Source organism: Periplaneta americana, chromosome 3 (genome assembly GCF_040183065.1).
Source record: "Periplaneta americana isolate PAMFEO1 chromosome 3, P.americana_PAMFEO1_priV1, whole genome shotgun sequence".
NCBI lineage: Eukaryota > Metazoa > Arthropoda > Insecta > Blattodea > Blattidae > Periplaneta > Periplaneta americana.
Window position 1 is genome coordinate 32,624,214 of NC_091119.1, and position 19,641 is coordinate 32,643,854.

Sequence of the window (19,641 nt, forward strand, 5' to 3'; positions counted from 1 at the left end):
TAATGACTGAAAATACTTCCCACAACCTGGAAGCTATGTGCTAATGTTCACTATTCTTGCTACTACTACTGCTTGTTGAACTAGCAGGACTGCTCTCCTCCTGCATCTTCCTTCGTTTATGACTGCTATTGCGATGGTGTGAATCTTCGGTAATTTCATAGAAGACGGGCACTTGGTTGAATGTAGTAAGCATTACCAACTTTTTTTACTTCAGAGTTAAATGTTAGTGATCTTTTAGTGACTTTTATATGTTAGTTCTACGTTTTTATACTAGGTGTCGCCGTGATTTTCTTTCGATTTGATTGCTTATAGTTGTCACTTGTTCTAGAATTTTCATTAATTTTGAATGGATAATGACGTTGTCAGTTGTTCTTGGTTGTTTGACGTGAGTGGTGGTTATATTGTGTCTGATGGCTAAAACTATTGAAAGTTTGTCATTTTATGATATTTGTGAAATATGTGTGAACTTAGAACAAAGTATTAAACTTTGTGTCGATTTTGGTTTAGTTCTTTCGCTGGTGAATAAGAATTGTGTTGAATGTTGAGGAGAAAACTGTTTTTATGTGGTTTAAAGGAATTATTTACTGAATTTTCTTTATAAGTTAAAATGTACGGTAATAAGTGTTTGAAGAGAATTTCATTTAGTGTAAACACATGGTTTATTTATGCGAAGTTGACTGTAGACAAAGTGTTGGTTCAGTGCTTTATTGCCTGTATAGTTTGTTTAAATTGCCTTAAAGCCTGTGTCATATACTTGACGTGAAGTGGTTGTCGTTGAAGACGTCAATGAGAATTGAATTTTATTTGATAAGGTGATAAATTATGATTTGTTTTGTATTTTAGTGATTTTTTGGGGGTAAAGTTCGGACGAAAACTGCCAGAAAAGTACTGCCAACTATGAAGTTCGAATGCCACCAAACGCCAAAAAAATCAAAGGTGAAAAATTAATTATATTTTAATTTTTTTGGAGGGCTTTTTCCTCTTCAAAAATATGGATATATATTTGATTTTCCATCTTTTTTTTGTGATGTTTGGTGACATTTGAACTTCACAGTTGGCAGAACGTTTTTGGTAGTTTTCGTCAACCATGTTGGATTTTGCCCGTCTTCTAGGAAATTACCGAATCTTCTAATTCATCTTCTACGTCACTGTCCTCCAGGGGCGGCTTTCGAAGAGGGGCTGGGAGCTGCAGCACCCCCAGACATTTGTGGCTCTTGTCTCGTTTTATGTTGTGAAATACATTTATTATACAGTCTCTATTTAACGGCTCGAATTTTTTTAAAAATTTCGCTCTCAATGACATGCACGCGATCGTTAGTGAAGTCACTTCCTCCCCTGGTGCTGCCAGAGCGAAACCCGAGGCAAGGACTATAAGATGAAGCCACTTCCTCCCCTGGAGCTGTCAGTCTCGCCTCGGATGCTTTGCGCGTTAGTTTTACCCCTCCTCCCTGTTGCCCCTGGTCGTGAATCCAGAGTTTCCAGGCGCTGCAAAATTTGCAGCAGTTTGTCAGTAGCGCGCAGTTTTAAATACGTTTTCTTTAATGTTGTGAGTATAACAAGTGCACCAATGTTTAATTCTGTACAATATTTGCAGTCTATTCAGTTCAGTACCATAACAATTCAGGAGAAATGTGAAATTAAGTGCCCATCAGTTGAATCTCGTAATGGAAAGAGCCGCTAAACAAAATAGTCCACAAAGCTCGCATATTTTTGCTAATGTATCCAGTATCCCTGCTTTCTTCTCTCGATCTCCACACAGTCTGTATTAAATTAATGTGTTTGAAAGACAATTCCATCAGCCGGGGCAACAAGATGGATTTAAAATAAGAACATTAAATGTTGTTCATGAGAAGAAGGAGCCATTGCTAGAATATTTTCAAACTATAATGGAATCTGAAACATCTAACATCACAATAAATGAGGCAAGCGCCCTGGTGCGTACTCTTGAATATTCTGATTTCAATTTCTGGCTCAATTGTTTTTTTTTCATTTATTGATGTATCATGTATATATACTATACAACCAACTACAACATCACCAGTTAGATATTTCTAAGGTTCAAATCTGCATATAAAAAATTAAATTATGATTTATTTAACGACACTCGCAACTGCAAGGGTTATATCAGCGTCGCCGGTGTGCCAGAATTTTGTCCGCAGGATTCTTTTAAATGCCAGTAAATCTACTGACACGAGCCTGTCTCATTTAAACACAACTTAAAAGATAAGGCGCATGGAACTAATCTTTAAATAAAGTAAGTTGCTTGGTTTATTTTTGTATGCAGCCCCCCTTAATTCAATACCCACGAGCCGCCACTGCTGTCCTCTGAATGGTTCCTTGGATGTAGTGAACTGCTCACAACCACAACTCGCTTACGAGGATTATTCCCCCCTTCTCCTGGCCTGATGGGTTATACACTCCAGACATCAGAGCTACCTATTCATCACACACCTTGGCCTGTCACTTAGTGATTCCTCATCAAACCCAGCTTTAACCTTGTCATAAACAATCCTTCTCCATTTCTACTCGTTTTTCATCAGCAATAGTAAAATTAGACTGGGGTGAAATCTTGGGAATAGTATAGATTTCTGATGCTGATAAGGAAGGGTAGATGCTGGGACTCATCAGGCTACATCTATGCAGATAGGACCTGGCTCTATCAGGGACTGAGGAAGGATGGTCTACCTGTCAGCGTCGGATTCACGAATGCCACCCAGGCCACCTGACGGACTTAGACAATCATTGCATAAAAGGGAGCACAATGGGCCAAACCGTCCTGTTGTATTAAGATTTTTTCAACTCTGAGAAGATTGAAATTTTTCTTACAGAGAATCCTTGTTCTATAGAACTGCCAAGAAATGTAAATGATTTGTGTGCTGTAAACGTAGGGTCGAATTCATAGTCGTCACTTATAAAATGAGGAAACACTTAAGTAATGAGCATTTCCTTAGCACTTATTTCAGATTGTATTGCAGAGACGCTACTCATTGATATGCCCTGAGCATTCCCGTGGCATCGAAAGAAATATGGCAACATGGCTAGACATGAGCGCTTTCCTACATTCAATTGTTTTCCAGCGCCTCCAAATTGTTAAATCGGCATTATTGTCATACACAAAGACAGAAGTAAATATTATAGAGCTAAAAATTATACAAGATGTCCAGAAAGCATTTTACAGAAAAGAAAGAAGTGAGCTAAGATAACTAGTTATGAAATATGTTGATATCGTCGAAAGTAAAAAACAATTGATAATTCTCTCCAAAAGAAGAAATTGACATGGAACAAAATTGCAGTTGAGTTTAATGCAAACTCCGGAAATATTCCTGTAAGTAAATCATTTCAATTTATTTTTCAGTTATTTTTATGCTAAACGAAGTGGAAATGATATAATTACGCAAATTTTAACAGCTTATTCCTTGGGTAGAATACAAACAAAAATGCAAATGACACTTTGTTGGGACGTGAATACTTTTCGAAAAAAATGCCACTTAAATCTACTTGAAATGCTGCTGTATCATAAAATCTCAAAGCAATCAATACTTTCAGCAGTGGCAAAATCGGTAAGCCTCATGGTTGTATTGTGAATTGAAATGAGAGACACCAGAATATTCACAACAGTGTTCTTGTCGAAACGGTATCTCCTCTTAAATTGTTGATCATTATTCATCTCTAAAGGGTTTTCCATATCTCTGATATATCTTTTGCTTGCCGAAACTCATTTTCATTTTAATTACAGAACTCAATAAATTAAATTAAATCATAATCATCATCTATTGTATACCGAATCAGCTGATTACAATGCATATGAGGGAACACTTGAGTAAGCTGACAAGCTACCTTATTTGAATAAGTGTTCACTTCAGTGGGATTTATGAATTGGAAATTATTATAAGCAACTGCTTAAGTGTTTCCTTACGATAAGTGTTGACTATGAATTCGGCCCGTAGTGTATAATGGTGGTGTAAAGTCATGATGTAATATCATTAGGGGATTCACATTGGCATACACATATAATAAATAAATGAACATAATGTAACCTAACTGACATTGGCATTTAAGATAGGCTTGCCTATGATTTTATTAGGGAAAATCTGAAAGAACAGAACAGGGAAGCTCTGCTCACTATCCCCTCCACTAGAAAGTAAGAGTTTAAGGAAGGGTGATACCTAGTGGAGAAAAGTGGAACTGAAAATGCCATCTTGTTGATCACCAGCTTTCCTTTCTTAAGCTACTTTGACAGTGATATCAGTCTACTATATACAGTCGCGAAGCTTAAGGTGTTTTTTTGCAAATCTCGTGATAAAGCGCTCCAAGCGGTTAGCAACTAGAAACAATAGACTGTCCATGGTCGACTTTGGACTGTGTCGTATTTCTATCGAGTGCTAGCTCGTTGCGTATTTCACATTGATGCTTGTGAAATGTTCGTTATTGGTTGTAATGAAAATGTTAATAGCTAAAATATAATAATTGGAATAATAATATGGGACAAGGAGGAGACGTTTGTAGTGCTATAAATTGTAGCAACAGTAAGAGAAAGAGGCCAGAGTTATCCGATTTCCGAAAGATTCAGAAACTGTGCAGAAACAAAACTGTTAATTTGAAGTTCTTTGTGACTGTTAGAATACATTATATCCTTAAATTTCACAATGAAATGTTTCAGTCTAACCGAAAGGACATTAGATACCGGTTAAAGTTCTGTCACTTAGGCTGCTAAATTTCCAGAGAAATAAAGGTTAGGTCTACTTTTTTTTTCAGAGGATATATTTTTAATTGTAGCTATTAATTTTGTTATTATTTTTATGTGTTATTTTACTAAAGACGTAGAAAAATTAAGTTTGTTTTAATGAAATTTATTGATCACGTTTTATTTTCAATTCTGGTGGGATTATTATTGCTTAGGCCTACTTTTTTCTTCAAAGGATATGTTTTTAATTATAGCTGTTAATTTTGTTGTTATTTTTATTTGTTGCTTTACTAGAGACGTAGAAAAAGTCTGTTACAATAAAATTTATTGATCACGTTTTATTTCCAATTCTGGTGTGATTATTATTGCTTAACCTCATCCCACTTTGTTAACTACGTAAGCCTACACTACAAGTACCGGTACATGTAAGTTACTCCATTAATTCATATTTCCAATATTATTGTTGTAAAGAGAAATGCAAATTAATATTTATTGGTTTCATAGTTAATTATCGCTATCGCTATAATCTTGAATGAGTGAAGCTATTATAGTAAATTTCAGTTCGTTTTGCACAAACAAAAATTATATTAACTTATTTCTTGCAGGTATCTTCGAGTTTATGGTGGAATTTAATATGCATTCATTAAAATAATAAATTAACTTTATGCATTTATTATTTCAATAATGGAAGGAAGGTGTTAATTTTTTCCAAAAGAACACGACAACGAAAGTGTAACATATTTTGTCGGCTGCTAGGAGAGAGATCTGCGATGATGAGGCGATAGTAGCGATCCTAGTGGTGGGCAACTACCCATGTTTGCATTTTTACTACATATGGAGCTTCACGACTGTATATAGTAGACTGTGGTGATATGTTATTCGGCTTTAATGGTCTCTGGTTTTTCAAGAAATGGATTTAATTCATGTTATTATTTATATATTTCTACCTTTTTAATTTTTATTTTATTAATATAAATATTATGGGGGATAAGCTCTTTAATATATTTTTATAATTTTTAATCAGTGTTGGTTTTATAATAACTATCATTTTAAGTTTGTTACAATTTTATTTTGTTAATTTTTTATTATTTAATTATTTTATTGGAATTTTTCATTAAAGTGTATTTATTTGTAATTATGATGAAATTAGTAATTTATGTATTTGTATTTCTGGAATTTTTGTTTTAATATTAAAAGGAACTAGGCAAAAGTTGTTATTCTAGCATGTTTATCAAAAACATCTTTCCTTGTATTTTAATATGAAATATGACCTGCCCCACTGATTAGTTTTGAAGGGCCGCGGTATTTTGACCGTGCAAAGGTAGCGTAATCATTAGTCCTTTAATTGTGGACTGGAATGAATGGTTGGACGAGGAATAAACAGTTTCTTATTACATAGGTTGGATCAAAAGTAATGGCAACACTGTTGTCATGTGACGATGGTGCGTTCGAGAGCTGCCAGCTGTGTGGACATGAACAAGGACTGTTAGATGAGTTAGTGCAGCCAGCGGCGACAGTACTCCATCAATCTACTGCAGTGTGCAGAACATTCACTTTCATAGGGATAGTGTGAGTGCCCTAAGACCATCCTTACAAAACTAGAGCAACGTTCCTGGATCAAAATTGAAATGGTACGAGGTCATAGTGCACAAGAATGTTTTCAGGGACTGCGTGAAGTATGTGGCGATGCAGCGTTGCCATATCGCACAGTTGCACGATGGGTTAAAGCGTTCCGGGAAGGCCTTGTTGCACCGGTACCAAAGGGAAGATGACGACTTTCTTGAACGAATCGTCGCTATGGACGAAACCTGGACTCGCTCGTATGAACCAAACTTGAAATGCCAATCAAATGAATGGAAGCATCCCGGTTCTCCTCGTCCAAAGAAAGTGCGCCCTACACAAAGTGCTGTGAAGGAGATGTTCATTGTGGCGTATGACATTGATGGGGTAATACTGCACCATGCTGTACCTCCAAGGCAGACGGAAAACGCGGACTACTGGAACATCCACCGTACTCACCCGATATGATCCATGCGATTACGATCTTTTCACCAAAGTGAAAGAACCACTGCGAGGGACCCGGTATAATACCAGAAATGAACTTATCCGTGCTTTAGGGCGGTCAATACGGAACATCAACAAAGATGGATGCGCTGATGGTGTACGACGCCTTCCAAACATTTGGAAAAAGGTAATTAATAAGGGGGGCGACTATATAGAAGGTACGTAAATGTTGTACCCCTGTGAATAAAGCCATGTCAGATATATCGAACTGTTGCCATTACTTTTTATCCAACCCAAGTATTTTTGTTGAATTTAATTTTTAAGTTAAAAAGCTTAAATGTATTTATGGGACAAGAAGACCCTAGAGTTTATGCACATGTCAGAGATGCGTACTCACCAGTACATGCCTCAATCTGCCAACTACTTCTGATCGTTCAGTAGCTTGTTGGAACATCCAACTGAAGTACATGTTTCCGGTTCAGAACTGGTTTGGAGTGTGTTGGAATGCCTTTTCTGTACTGTGCATGTTCATGATAGTTATGGACCATTACCGACTGTTGTTGGAATGAATCTAGAGAGAACAACTGCCGTGCGAGAAGCGGTAAGAGTGGGGATAAGTTCCCCTACCAGCCTTTTATTAATACAGACTACAAGCCATGTGGTTAGGGAAAGAAGGAAATGCATAGGCCTAAACTACAGACTAAAAGCAGGTTCACAATATACCGGGAACGAAAACGAAAACGAGAACGTAAATATTGTTAAAATAAATTTATTTAAATGTGAGCATTCACAATTAACTATTGTCAACATTCACATTTAAATACATTTATTTTAACATTATTTCCGTTCTCGTTTCCGGTTTATTGTGAATCAGCCTTAACACTGAAGGTTACCGGTACACATATTTTGCTTACCCTAAGCTGTTTGGGTTAGTTTGAAGATCCTGAACTAGTTTCACATAATCGGGGTCATCCAAGTATGCCCGAGTGCGAGGATCCGCTCTAAGTTTGATAAAAAGATCTGGTGTCAAAAATGGATTGGACATTCCTTTATTTCCTCCATGCTGAGTTTTAACTCCATGTAATCCTTCCTTCAGCTGAGCATTGTCAGGCTCATGGACAAGCCCTTCTTCATAAGCCTTGATCGATTCGTCAATCCTACCGAGGTAAGCCAAGGCACTCCCTTTTCTCGAATAACCCTAGAAAAATATACAAGCTATCATAAGCAATGTGAAGTGGGTCACAAGAAATTGTAAGTACATTTACAAGTTGAAATGTGGATATGGAGAAGAATGGAACGTGTGAAATGGACAGTCAGAATAAGAAACGAAGCTGTGTTGGAAAGAGTAGGTGATGAAAGAATGATGCTGAAACTGATCAGAAACAGAAAAAGGAATTGATAATTGACTGGGTCACTGGCTGAGAACAAACTAAAGTAATCAGCAAGGGGCTGCCGATCTTTTACAAGATTAGTGGGTTAGTAGAAGTAATACGTAAAAATATTTTAATGATGTAAGATCCTCGGCATCACGTCACTTACATATCCCCTTAAGTAATCCACTAACCTTTCCACAAAAGACTGCAGTCCCTTGCTAATTACCAAAACGGCCTACTGAAGGGTGCACTAGAAGGAATGGTGTACAGGAGAAGAATTCGGGGCAGAAGAAGATATCAGATGATATACGATATTTTTTTTATTGGGTTATTTTACGACGCTGTATCAACATCTAGGTTATTTAGCGTCTAAATGATATGAAGGCGACAATGCTGGTGAAATGAGTCCGGGGTCCAGCACCGAAAATTACCCAGCATTTGCTCGTATTGGGTTGAGGGAAAACCACGGAAAAAACCTCAACCAGGTAACTTGTCCCGACCGGGATTCGAACCCGGGCCACCTGATTTCGCAGCCAGACGCGCTGACCGTTACTCCACAGGTGGATACACGATATTAAAATATACAAATCATATGAGGAGACTAAGAGGAATGCAGAAAATAGGAAAGATCGGAGATTGCTGGGTTTGCAGTTAAAGAATCTGCCCTTGAGCAGAAAACTATGAATGAATGACAATAAAAAAAAAACATATTAAATACAAACCTTTCCCCAGTCAGGTTTCAATTGAACAGTCTTTTCTGCATCCTCGAGGGCCTGACTGTACTTTCCAGCTTTAGCGTAAGCTGCTGATCTGTTACTGTACAATACATGATTGCTGCTGTCTAAGGTTATGGCTTCTGTGTAAAATTGTATAGCTTCATCAAATTTCCCGGCTTGAAGAGCAGCATTGCCTTTGTCTTTCAATGCTGTTACCTGTAAAAATAAATCAACACGGTTAGTTATATAGCTGGTACGTTAATTGGTTGTAAATGCATCAACATGAAAAGAAAATACTTTCTGAACGTATCTCGAACTTCGGTCCATGCCTGCAGTATAACCTTACTACATTAGAAAAATAAATAAACGTACTACCACATTATTTTAAGTTAAAAAAATACAAACTCACTACATACATTAACACGAACTCCTCTTACCTTCTCCATAATTATGATACCGATAACACAAACACGCCAATTTCTCTTCTGAAATTCAGAAACGTCTGGAACTAACAACCTCCTAGATCGTGGTCACACTATGCCGGCTCAATACTGACTTACTGAGTCATGTAAGCATGTTCTCGAAAGTTCTGTAACTTCGATGAATATATATGTAAAATGTTCGTCTTTGGTCTCCTTAAATTTTTAATATGCTTGCACCGAAATGAATCCGGATGTAATTAAACAATACATTAGTAAATGTTAATCACATTATATTTGTTGAAATTACAATGAGGAATGTTACATGATCCAGTAAGCTATGGTCAGCGAGTTTATATTGTGCTTAGAATCAAAGACTTAGAATTACAGAAGGCAATGGAATTATGTACTATATCTTTGACTACATGCAAATCCCATCCCATGACATCATTATTTTTTTTATTTTAGTTGTTATTTAACGACGCTGTATCAACTACTAGGTTATTTAGCGTCGATGAGATTGGCGATAGCGAGATGAGGCCGAGGATTCGCCATAGATTACCTTGCATCCACATAATGGTTGGGGAAAACCTCGGAAAAAAACCCAACCTGGTAATCAGCCCAAGCGGGAATCGAACCCGCGCCCGAACGCAACTTCAGACCGGCAGGCAAGCGCCTTAACCGACTGAGCCACGCCCGTGGCCTATCACATTATTACAATGCATGAAATATGTAGAATAAAATTCAAATACAGTAGGGGGAAGTCTTGCAGTACCGACCGCTTAAGGTTTTTGGGTTATAAATAAGAAAACATTCAACTTTGTGACAGGTTTTTGGGTTATAAATAAGAAAACATTCAACTTTTTGACACACTCTTTTGATATAATGTAAGTACATATATTATTGAACTCAATGGTAATTACAAAAAAAAAAATCAGAAATTAATATTAATACAAAACATAAGCAAATTAAATGTCCATAAAATCGATACAATCAGAAAATTGGCAGGCAGTACCGGTCACAGATTACTTTTGACAAAAATCACATTCATACGTGTCAGATGTCTCAGGAATGCTGGCACAGGCTTCATGAGCCCACATTTGGCATGAAGAACATTGGATCCAATCTTCGTCATGAGATTCCCCGCAAAAAATGCATGTAGTTTCCTCCTTTTCGTCATTTTTATTAGTTGTCTTTCTTGAGCTTTTCGGGAAGAATTTTCCTGATAAGGGGCGTTTCCCACGCACTAGGCTCTTGACTTCTCTCTTCAGCTTTTCATTATTTTTTCTTCTAGATATGTCTTGTAAGGACTGGTTATCAAAACCTCACTTCTTTCAGATTTTCGGCATCGACTAACTTCTCGCTTCTTACTGGCATCCGGAATTGGTATGAGCTGCTGAATTGTTTCCTTTACAACAGTGGTATCATTAGGCCTATCAGTAGGAGTGGGCCTATTAGGACTAGTCTCATGAAGTAAACTTGCCTTAAGTGCAGAAGTCATGTCAGGGAATGGAAGCATAGGCCTAACTGTTGGGCTCTCAGTTTGATCCACGTTCGATTGAGCTTCACCTATGCTCTCTTTGGGAGCACCAATGAGGAGTCTTTCATTCATGCGTTGTCGAGGAAATATGAAAAATATTTGAATGTACTGACCCCCAGCATTCATACAGAATAGTACAGTAACACTTCTTCCCCTTTCAGCCGAAGTCAGTTTGCCCACTTGGCAGTTCTGTTTCAGCAAAATAACTTTGAAATGTTTTTGTACAGTAATGACAATAGTTTCGTCACAGTTATAAATTTTATAGAGTGTGAATTCATAGTTTTCCATTAGATTTGTAAGACTCTCAAAGAATCTATTAACGTGTGGCTTGTTACACCCAATTGATCTGTTAAGGCTTGTCGATTCAGGAGTTTGGAGAGACAAATTCGGGTGCTGTTTCATGAAATCATAATAAAATTGCTTACCAGAAGTCTTTTTGTCACGGTTGAATTGATGAGGGATTTTTAAGGCCTCAGCAAGTTGTAAAGCTAGATTTAAAAACTCTTTCCTTGTGAGTGGTAGTAATCTATCAGATAGATCTTTCACATGATTCAATAGAACTCCTTCGAATTCGGCACTGAACGTGGGTTTAAAACGGCCAAGTTCAAGAGTGAATGTAATTTCCTTACCTCTTTTTACGGCAGAAACACGATCAAACAACATATTTTTGGGGATATTGTATATTTCAGCAGCTTTGCGGATAGAAAGTTGGCCTGTTAACACATTCTCTACAGCTTGTTTCATAGAATCTGGATGCCATTTTCCTTTGGAAGGTCTACTTATCACTGGAGGCATCATGAACATCCTATAAAAATATTAAACGAACATAACTTACATGTAAGAATATGACCAGCACTACAAAATCAAGAGGTGATCGGTACTGGCTGACACACAGCGAAACATATAATATTTTTTTCTATAGCACCATTATGTTATGTAACATGGATCATGCACAAAAGTAATTCATAAATCATGACTGAATCGAATGAAACAAGATTTATAACGATACTTACCGAATTGCCTTGGTGTCAGTCAATTTAGATTTAGTCGATTCACGCCACAGCAAACAGAAAAGTCTTTCAACGGACTTTGTTAACGAATGAATGTAGATTTAAGTTTGGATTATTTACCAGTGATTATTGACTATTCGAAGTAACATACACTACATTTCGCGTCCTGCTAATTGCTGTCGGTATTTAAATACGCACACTGACCGGTACTGTATGCTGACCAGCGCTGCAAGACTTCACCCTACCTATTTTCATAACTTGCTCACCAAGCTAAATATTATTGTATTCATTCATTCATTCATTCATTCATTCATTCAGTTTTCTGCCCAAGGAGAGGTCTTTCATTGCAAACCCAGCTTTCTCCAATCTTTCTGTTTTCTGTCTTCCTCTTTGTCTTCACATATGATCCATTATGTTATATCTTCATGTCGTCTATCATCTGATATCTTCTTCTGTCTCGAACTCTTCTCTTGTTCACCATTCCTTCCAGTGCATCCTTCAGTAGGCAGTTTCTTCTCAGCCAGTGATCCAACCAATTCCTTTTCCTCTTCCTGATCACTTTCAGCATCATTCTTTCTTTACCCACTCTTTCCAACACAGCTTCATTTCTTATTCTGTCTGTCAACTTCACACGTGTCATTCTTCTCCATATCCACATTTCAAATGCTTCTATTCATTTCTCTTCACTTCGTCATAATGTCCATATTTTTACCCCAAACAGTGCCACACTCCATACAAAGCACTTCACTAGTCTCTTCCTTAGTTCTTTTTCCAGAGGTCAGCAGAAGATGTTCCTCTTCCTATTAAAAGCTTACTTGATCATCGCTATCCTCCTTTTGAATTCCTGACAGCAGCTCGTGTTACTGCTTATAGTACACCCCAATTATTTGAAATTGTCCACTTGCTCTACTGCCTCATTTAGAATTCGCAATTTTATCTTCTGTATTTTTCTTCCTATGACCATGGTTTTCGTCTTATTTGCATCTATCTTCATCCCATCTGCTCATAGCTGTCATTTAGCTCCAGTAGCATATCCTTTAGTATCACCTCCTCTGCTGCTAACAACGCCATATCATCAGCATGTATTTTATTCTTCTTCCTCCTACTATCACTCCTCCCATGTTCTGAAAACAGTTCTTTACTAAATCCTCCAAGTAGATGTTGAACAGGGTAGATGATGAAGGGTATCCTTGATTTACTCCTCTCCCAAATTCACTTCCTTCTGACATTTCTTCTCCTGTCCTGACTTTGACTCGTTTCATATAAAGATTACTGAACAGTCTTCTCTCTTTCCAATCCACACCTATTTTCTTTAGGATCCCCATCAGTCTCTGTCAAAAGCCTTTTCTAGGTCCACAAATACTACATTATTAAGTATTATTAATTGATGAACTAGTGGACTTACTCGTGTTAAATATGTAATATTTGTCAGGATTACAGCTGTTTCAGTGCTTCACGCACCATCATCAGAGCCTACTAGATCGCTGCGTCATCTCAAACTTCTCTGCCTGTTAGGAGGGTGTGGTTTTATTGTTGGAAGGTGTTGAAGTGTGAAGTCGAATAGTCACACCCTCCTAACAGGCAGAGAAGTTCGAGATGACGCAGCGATCTAGTAGGCTCTGATGACGGTGCGTGAAGCACTGAAACAGCTGTAAGCCTGACAGATATTACATATTTAATACGAGTAAGTCCACTAGTTCATCAATTAATTATATTCAAGTGTTAAAAGTGGTGTACGCAAGATTCAAAATGGAATAAGTATTATTCATACATCTTGATTACGGACACAACTTTTATCACTCTAACACTTCGGAATATTATATATATAGCCTATATATGCTTCTTTCGCCTAGTTAATTAACATATATATTACAGTGAAACCTCATCTTACGGGAACCCCCAAGATACGGACACTCCTTATATACGGACAGATTTTTATGTCCTAACTGAAATAGGCCTAATATAGAAATAATGATAAATTCAACTCTCGTTTTCGGACACTCTCAGACACAGACACGGACAGCTGTTTGACAGTTCTAAAGCTTGCTTTGCCTCCTGACTGCAGACAGAACTTGGATTTCAAGACCCAATGTGTTACAAAAATGGACAATTTAGTTTTGAGGATTGTACAAAAATTCCTTAACATAAAAGAAGACAATACAGTTAGCTGGAAGTGGATGAAATTTCTTAAAATGAAAGAAGACAATAAGGGTCTTGTAGGCTACTGCTAGTCGAGCCTGCTATCCCTTGTTATGCTGGAAGTGGGTGGATAAACAAATTCATAAAATTTTATTTAAAGCTTGAAGGGATATACTATAATTTACTTACTTATGGGCTTTTAAGGAACCTGGAGGTTCATTGCCGCCCTCACACAAGTCCGCCATCGGTCCCTATCCTGTGCAAGATTAATCCAGTCGCTACCATCATATCCATCCTTCAAATCCAATTTTATATTATCCTCCCATCTACGTCTCGGCCTCCCCAAAGGTCTTTTCCCCTCCTGCCTCCCAACTGACACTCTATTTGCATTTGTGGATTCGGCAATTCGTGCCACATGTCCTGGAAAATATAGGCTAATGCATATTATAAATTTATTGTTAGACTGGGGAGCCTCACTCCTAATAAAGGACACCTCCCAGATGCGGACAGATTGTTACGTCCCTTTGATGTCTGTAAATGAGAGGTTTCACTGTATATATATATATATATATATATATATATATATATATATTTATATAAAATTTACTAAGTATTTTATTATTATTATTATTATTATTATTATTATTATTATTATTATTATTATTATTGTATTAATAAAATTAATTGATTCACTAGCGGACTTACTTGTGTTAATTATGTAAGATTTGTGCGGCTTACAGCTGTTTCAGTGCTTCATGCACCATCCTCAGAGTCTTCCGGTAGGCTCTGAGGATGGTGCATGAAGCACTGAAACAGCTGTAAGCCGCACAAATCTTACATAATTAACACAAGTAAGTCCGCTAGTGCATCAATTAATTATATTCAAGTGTTAGAGGTAGTGTACGCAAGATTCAAAATGGATTATTGTATTAAGTTAAATATTTGTATTAAATTCTCACACTTCAGTCTTAGAAAACTTAAATCTTTACCATTCAATTAAATCCAAGGCTTTAGTTGGAAATTTATAACTACCAGTAGGCCTACTCACCAGTGGCGTAGCATGAAATTTTGAGCAGGGGAAGCTAACTCAAGTTGTCTTTCATGCAATATGAGAAAACGTATTACAAAAATACAGTCTTAAAATAAATAGTAGTCAGTTTCAAGTCAGCAGTCGAAGATTGGTTGGAACATCGTAAGTAACACCAATAAGGCATGACCTCAAATGATACGTAATAAAATATGATTTCACGGTTTGCACATATCTCTTAACAAATAGACACGTATACGTATAACATTAGCTCACTCCCTGTCATACTTAGAGAAATCACAATATTAGTATCATTACGTAAGTATGCGTCTGTCTTTTGGTTGTGTCCTTCATTGACAGCAAGGGAGTAGGTCATTTGTTTTTTAAATCACACTTTCGTTCGTAAGTCAGTCTTGATAATGCAATTGTCCTAAAAAAATTCAAGTAAATTGGTGTCAGGAACTGTTATTTCGCTCATTATTTATTATATCAGCCACAATGCACACTAACACTTCAACTGAACACAACTGACGAAAAGGTATAACTCGGAAACTACTTATTTTAAATGTTAAAGCTAGCTTCTTGCGAGCCTTGCGACTAAGGTAGTTTAGTTAGAAAGGGATGGAAAATCTGTGGGGTGGATTACACAGAAGAAACCAGTTTGCTTGGAAGCTGGTGTGTGCAGGCTTCTTGTTTACTGCTGCATCACAAATCATCCTGAGCTGCAGCATCACAATATTTAACGCATAAATAAAAATTCTATTAAAATTAATAAATAATTTTCTCCATAAACTGCCGGTTTATTATGAAATTATTATTAACTGGGGAAGCTAAGCTTTTTAGCTTACATTGACGCTACGCTACTGCTACTCACCTAATCCTTTAAAAATTTCCAGACTAGTTCGAAAGGATGTTGTTCTGCTGTCATTTTTATTTTACGACAGGTGATTTCTTCTGCTGATCGTCTCCCAGTTGTCAGCAAGGATTTCACATATGGTAGTGGGTCGAATTAAAGAAGAGGAAGTCCAGTTAAATTCATGAACATCAAATCAGCTAAGTATATGTTCCACCAAAAGTGCACTTCGTATTGGGGTTACATGGAGCTAAATGATCATTCACACTCAGCTGTTGATATAGCAAGTGTGTCTGAAGCAGAAAGAAGTGGCAATAGCTCATCTGGCTTTCTTTAATAATTTATAAGTATCTTATTTACACTCCCTGAAAGGTCTAATAATTTTCCAGTTATCTGAGATTCTAAATTGGTTATAGAGGTGCACTATACTTTCTTCTCCATACATTACATCTAGCTCCTCAGGCCATTCTGATAGATTTAACACAGTTAAGTGACAGAGAAGATTATTATAGTTAGTACCGTACTATTCTGCAAATCTTAATTCATTCCTCTGTGAAATGACTGAGTAGTTAATAATCCTAATTGCAATTTGGCAGCAAGACTCCAATACAACTGTCCTGCATTGATGCTTTGTATGTTATTGCATCTTGACAGAGGCACAGATTTGAATTTACTTAATTTAGTCATATTATTAGCTATCTTGACGTAATAGTCTGGATTTTATTGCATGACTGAAATACTCTAATAGTTCTATTTATATCAGTTTATTTGTTGTTGATATTTCCGTAAACCAGAATATTTATCTCTTTCTTTCTGATCTCTTGTAACAGTCTTTTCAAAATGGGAATACACTCTCCAAGTTTTCCCACACATCCTACAGAGTTGATGAAACCCACCGAATTGTGAAAATTTTACCAATATGCAAAATTCATTGCCTCAAACTTTTTGCACAGATGTTTAGTTCTCTTTGGTTCTTTTGTTTGGTTTTTTTTTAATACGTTATTTTACGACGCTTTTTCAACAGCTTAGATTATTTAGCGTCTGAATGAGATGAAGGTGATAATGCCCGAGGTCCAACACTGAAGTTACCCAGCATTTGCTCATATTGGGTTGAGGGAAAACTCCGGAAAAAAACCTCAATCAGGTAACTTGCCCCAACCGGGAATCGAATCCGGGCCACCTGGTTTCGTGGCTAGACGCGCTAACCGTTACTCCACAGGTGTGGACTCTTTGGTTCTTAGGAAATTGATTGTAAAGATCAGTGGTTCCCAATTACTTCAGAGTTGTGGACCTCCTTTTTATTTTTAAGACAAGCTGAGGAGAATCCTTCCTGGCATGACTAACCGGGATCACCTTAATCAGTCGCCTTCCTAGGAAGAGGACCATGCCCCGAGGGGACATTATGGGCTGAACTTGAACTTGAAGGACCGCACACCTTTAAATTTTGATATCTGCTTAGTAGTAGTAGTTGAGAGGTAGGTAGTAATATTAACAATTAAATTGAACATATAGTATATTCACAGTCTACTACATACAGTCACGAAGCTTGGGTTTTGAGGGTGCTAGAAACAATAGACTGTACCGGTACTATTTTGCATTGCCTGTAATGAGGCGATATTAGCGATCCTAGTGGTGAGCAACCATCTAATGTATGCATATTTACTACGTATTGAGCTTCGTGACTGTATATACTAGACTGTGGTATATTCCTGAATCTATATGTCATGGGAAAAATGACACCTCTTTTTGTTTCGGACAATTCTTTTCACGTCTGGTTCAATATTTGCTACTTTTAGCCTTAAAACAGGTTCAACATTGAGGCGACTTCTATATTTGTTTTCCAGGAAACAAAATATTGGAAATGTTTGTTCACGAAGATATGTTCTACAAAATGGAACTAGGTGTTTCAATCCCTTTTCATTTATTTTCTTATACTCAGAAAATACCTTCACCCAAAACTTGTCAAGTGTACATTCTTTGAAAAATATTTTAAATGAGCCATTACAAGTAACAACAAGTTAATCTTGCTCCTTCTCAGACAAAGTTTTTAATATACCACACCATACCCGAAAGAATTTCTATCCATGAGTTTTTAGAATCTGATGGAGGGAAGTAATCTCTGAAGCTAGTCGATAAATCATTCGATACTCAACGATGACATGTTGAACTTTTTGTGGCAATTCATTTAATATAATTAAATATGTACCAAACCTATATGCACATAGAATTATTCCAATTCAGAAACAACTACGTAAACTAAAAGAACTCCATAGGGAAATAACATTTCAATGGATACCTAGTCATCGTGGTATACCTGGAAACGAGAAAGTCGATAATATTGCAAAACAGGCAACATATTTGCAACCAACACCTTTTCAAGTGATCTCTCTATCCAGTGCTTTTGCTTCAGTAAAGTCTCATTTTACAAACCTATGGATCAACAATTGGCTCTCTTCTGACAAAGGAAAAATTGTACAGTCTGTACAAAAGAAACAATGACCTGGAAATGTACAAAAACTTGCCCAGATATGTTCAAACATTTTTAACAAGAGCCAGAACAGGTCACATTGTCACTCAATTGTACCTACACCGCTTTCACATTTCTGATAATCCTACTTGTCTGTGGTGTAATAATCATGATGAAGTTCTGGAACACATTCTTCTATACTGTCCATCCATAAACCACAAAAGAAGTAAATTAAAATTATCAGTACCAGTTGCAGAAGACACAGCCCTGCAGTATATATTGACTACACCCCATCTCTGGCTACTAGCAACAGGCATCTATAATGAACAGCAATCAAAATACCCCTCATTTCCCGTGAAAAACAACAACTGAATAGAATACAGTGGACTATAGTGGACTTTATGTTGTCGGCAAACAGCTGGATACATTAAGAAGATTGATTGATCAGTGGACTTCAGAAATGATTTCAATGTTGGGAAGGTGCTGAGACTACCACCTTCGTCTCGGCTTGCCCACAGTCGTATTTTTATAATAGCCGCCTCAATCCTGTCTCCAACGTCAAAAATATTCATAGCACTATGTTGAGTATGTTCAAGTACGCAAAAATATTTGCTAAGTCGGCTGCCATAGACAACCAAGAGAAGTTATTCAACTGATCATATGGACATTTAGTATCAGAAAGAGTTATACTTCATCACTTTTGCATACAGAAGTGCATTGGTATCCAGAGGAAAAATTTCGCAGCAATTATTTGCAAAATTGAGCAGACCACCAATTGGGAACACTGGTATAGATCATATAGTTTTTTAAAAGTATCTGAAAGTAATTTATTCTTTGGACTTTTCTGATAGGATCATTAATAGTTAGCTCTAGACTATGTTACTACATGACCAGTGGCGGCTCGTGGGTATTAAATTAAGGGGGGCTGCATACAAAAATAAACCAAGCAACTTACTTTATTTAAAGATTAGTTCCATGCGCCTTATCTTGTAAGTGTGTTTAAATGAGACAGGCTCATGTTAGTAGATTTACTGGCATTTAAAAGAATCGTGCGAGACAAAATTCCGGCACACCGGCAACGCTGATGTAATCCCTGCAGTTGCGAATGTCGTTAAATAAACCATAACTTAATTTTTTATATGCAGATTTGAACCTTAGAAATATCTAACTGGTGATGTTGTAGTTGGTTGTATAATATATATACATGATACATCAATAAATGAAAAAAAATAACAGCCAGAAATTGAATTCAGGATATTCAAGAGTACGCACCAGGGCGCTTGCCTCATTTATTGTGATGTTAGATGTTTTAGATTCCATTATGGTTTGAAAACATTCTAGCAATGGCTCCTTCTTCTCATGGACAACATTTACTGTTCTTATTTTAAATCCATCTTGTTGCCCCAGCT

General features: G+C 36.9%; 1 protein-coding gene across 1 annotated transcript in view; it reads right to left on the minus strand.

Annotated features, from left to right (window-relative positions):
- The window catches only part of Stip1 (Stress-induced phosphoprotein 1), a 30,723-nt gene extending 21,274 nt beyond the window's left edge, over positions 1–9,449 (minus strand). Inside the window, exons 1-3 of the mRNA XM_069820250.1 lie at positions 9,215–9,449; positions 8,784–8,993; positions 7,603–7,886 (exon numbers count right to left, since the gene is read on the minus strand). Coding sequence (XP_069676351.1) covers positions 7,603–7,886; positions 8,784–8,993; positions 9,215–9,223 — 503 coding nt within the window. The 5' untranslated portion in view covers positions 9,224–9,449. The remainder of the gene's footprint in view (positions 1–7,602; positions 7,887–8,783; positions 8,994–9,214) is intronic.
- Positions 9,450–19,641: the final 10,192 nt, after the last annotated feature.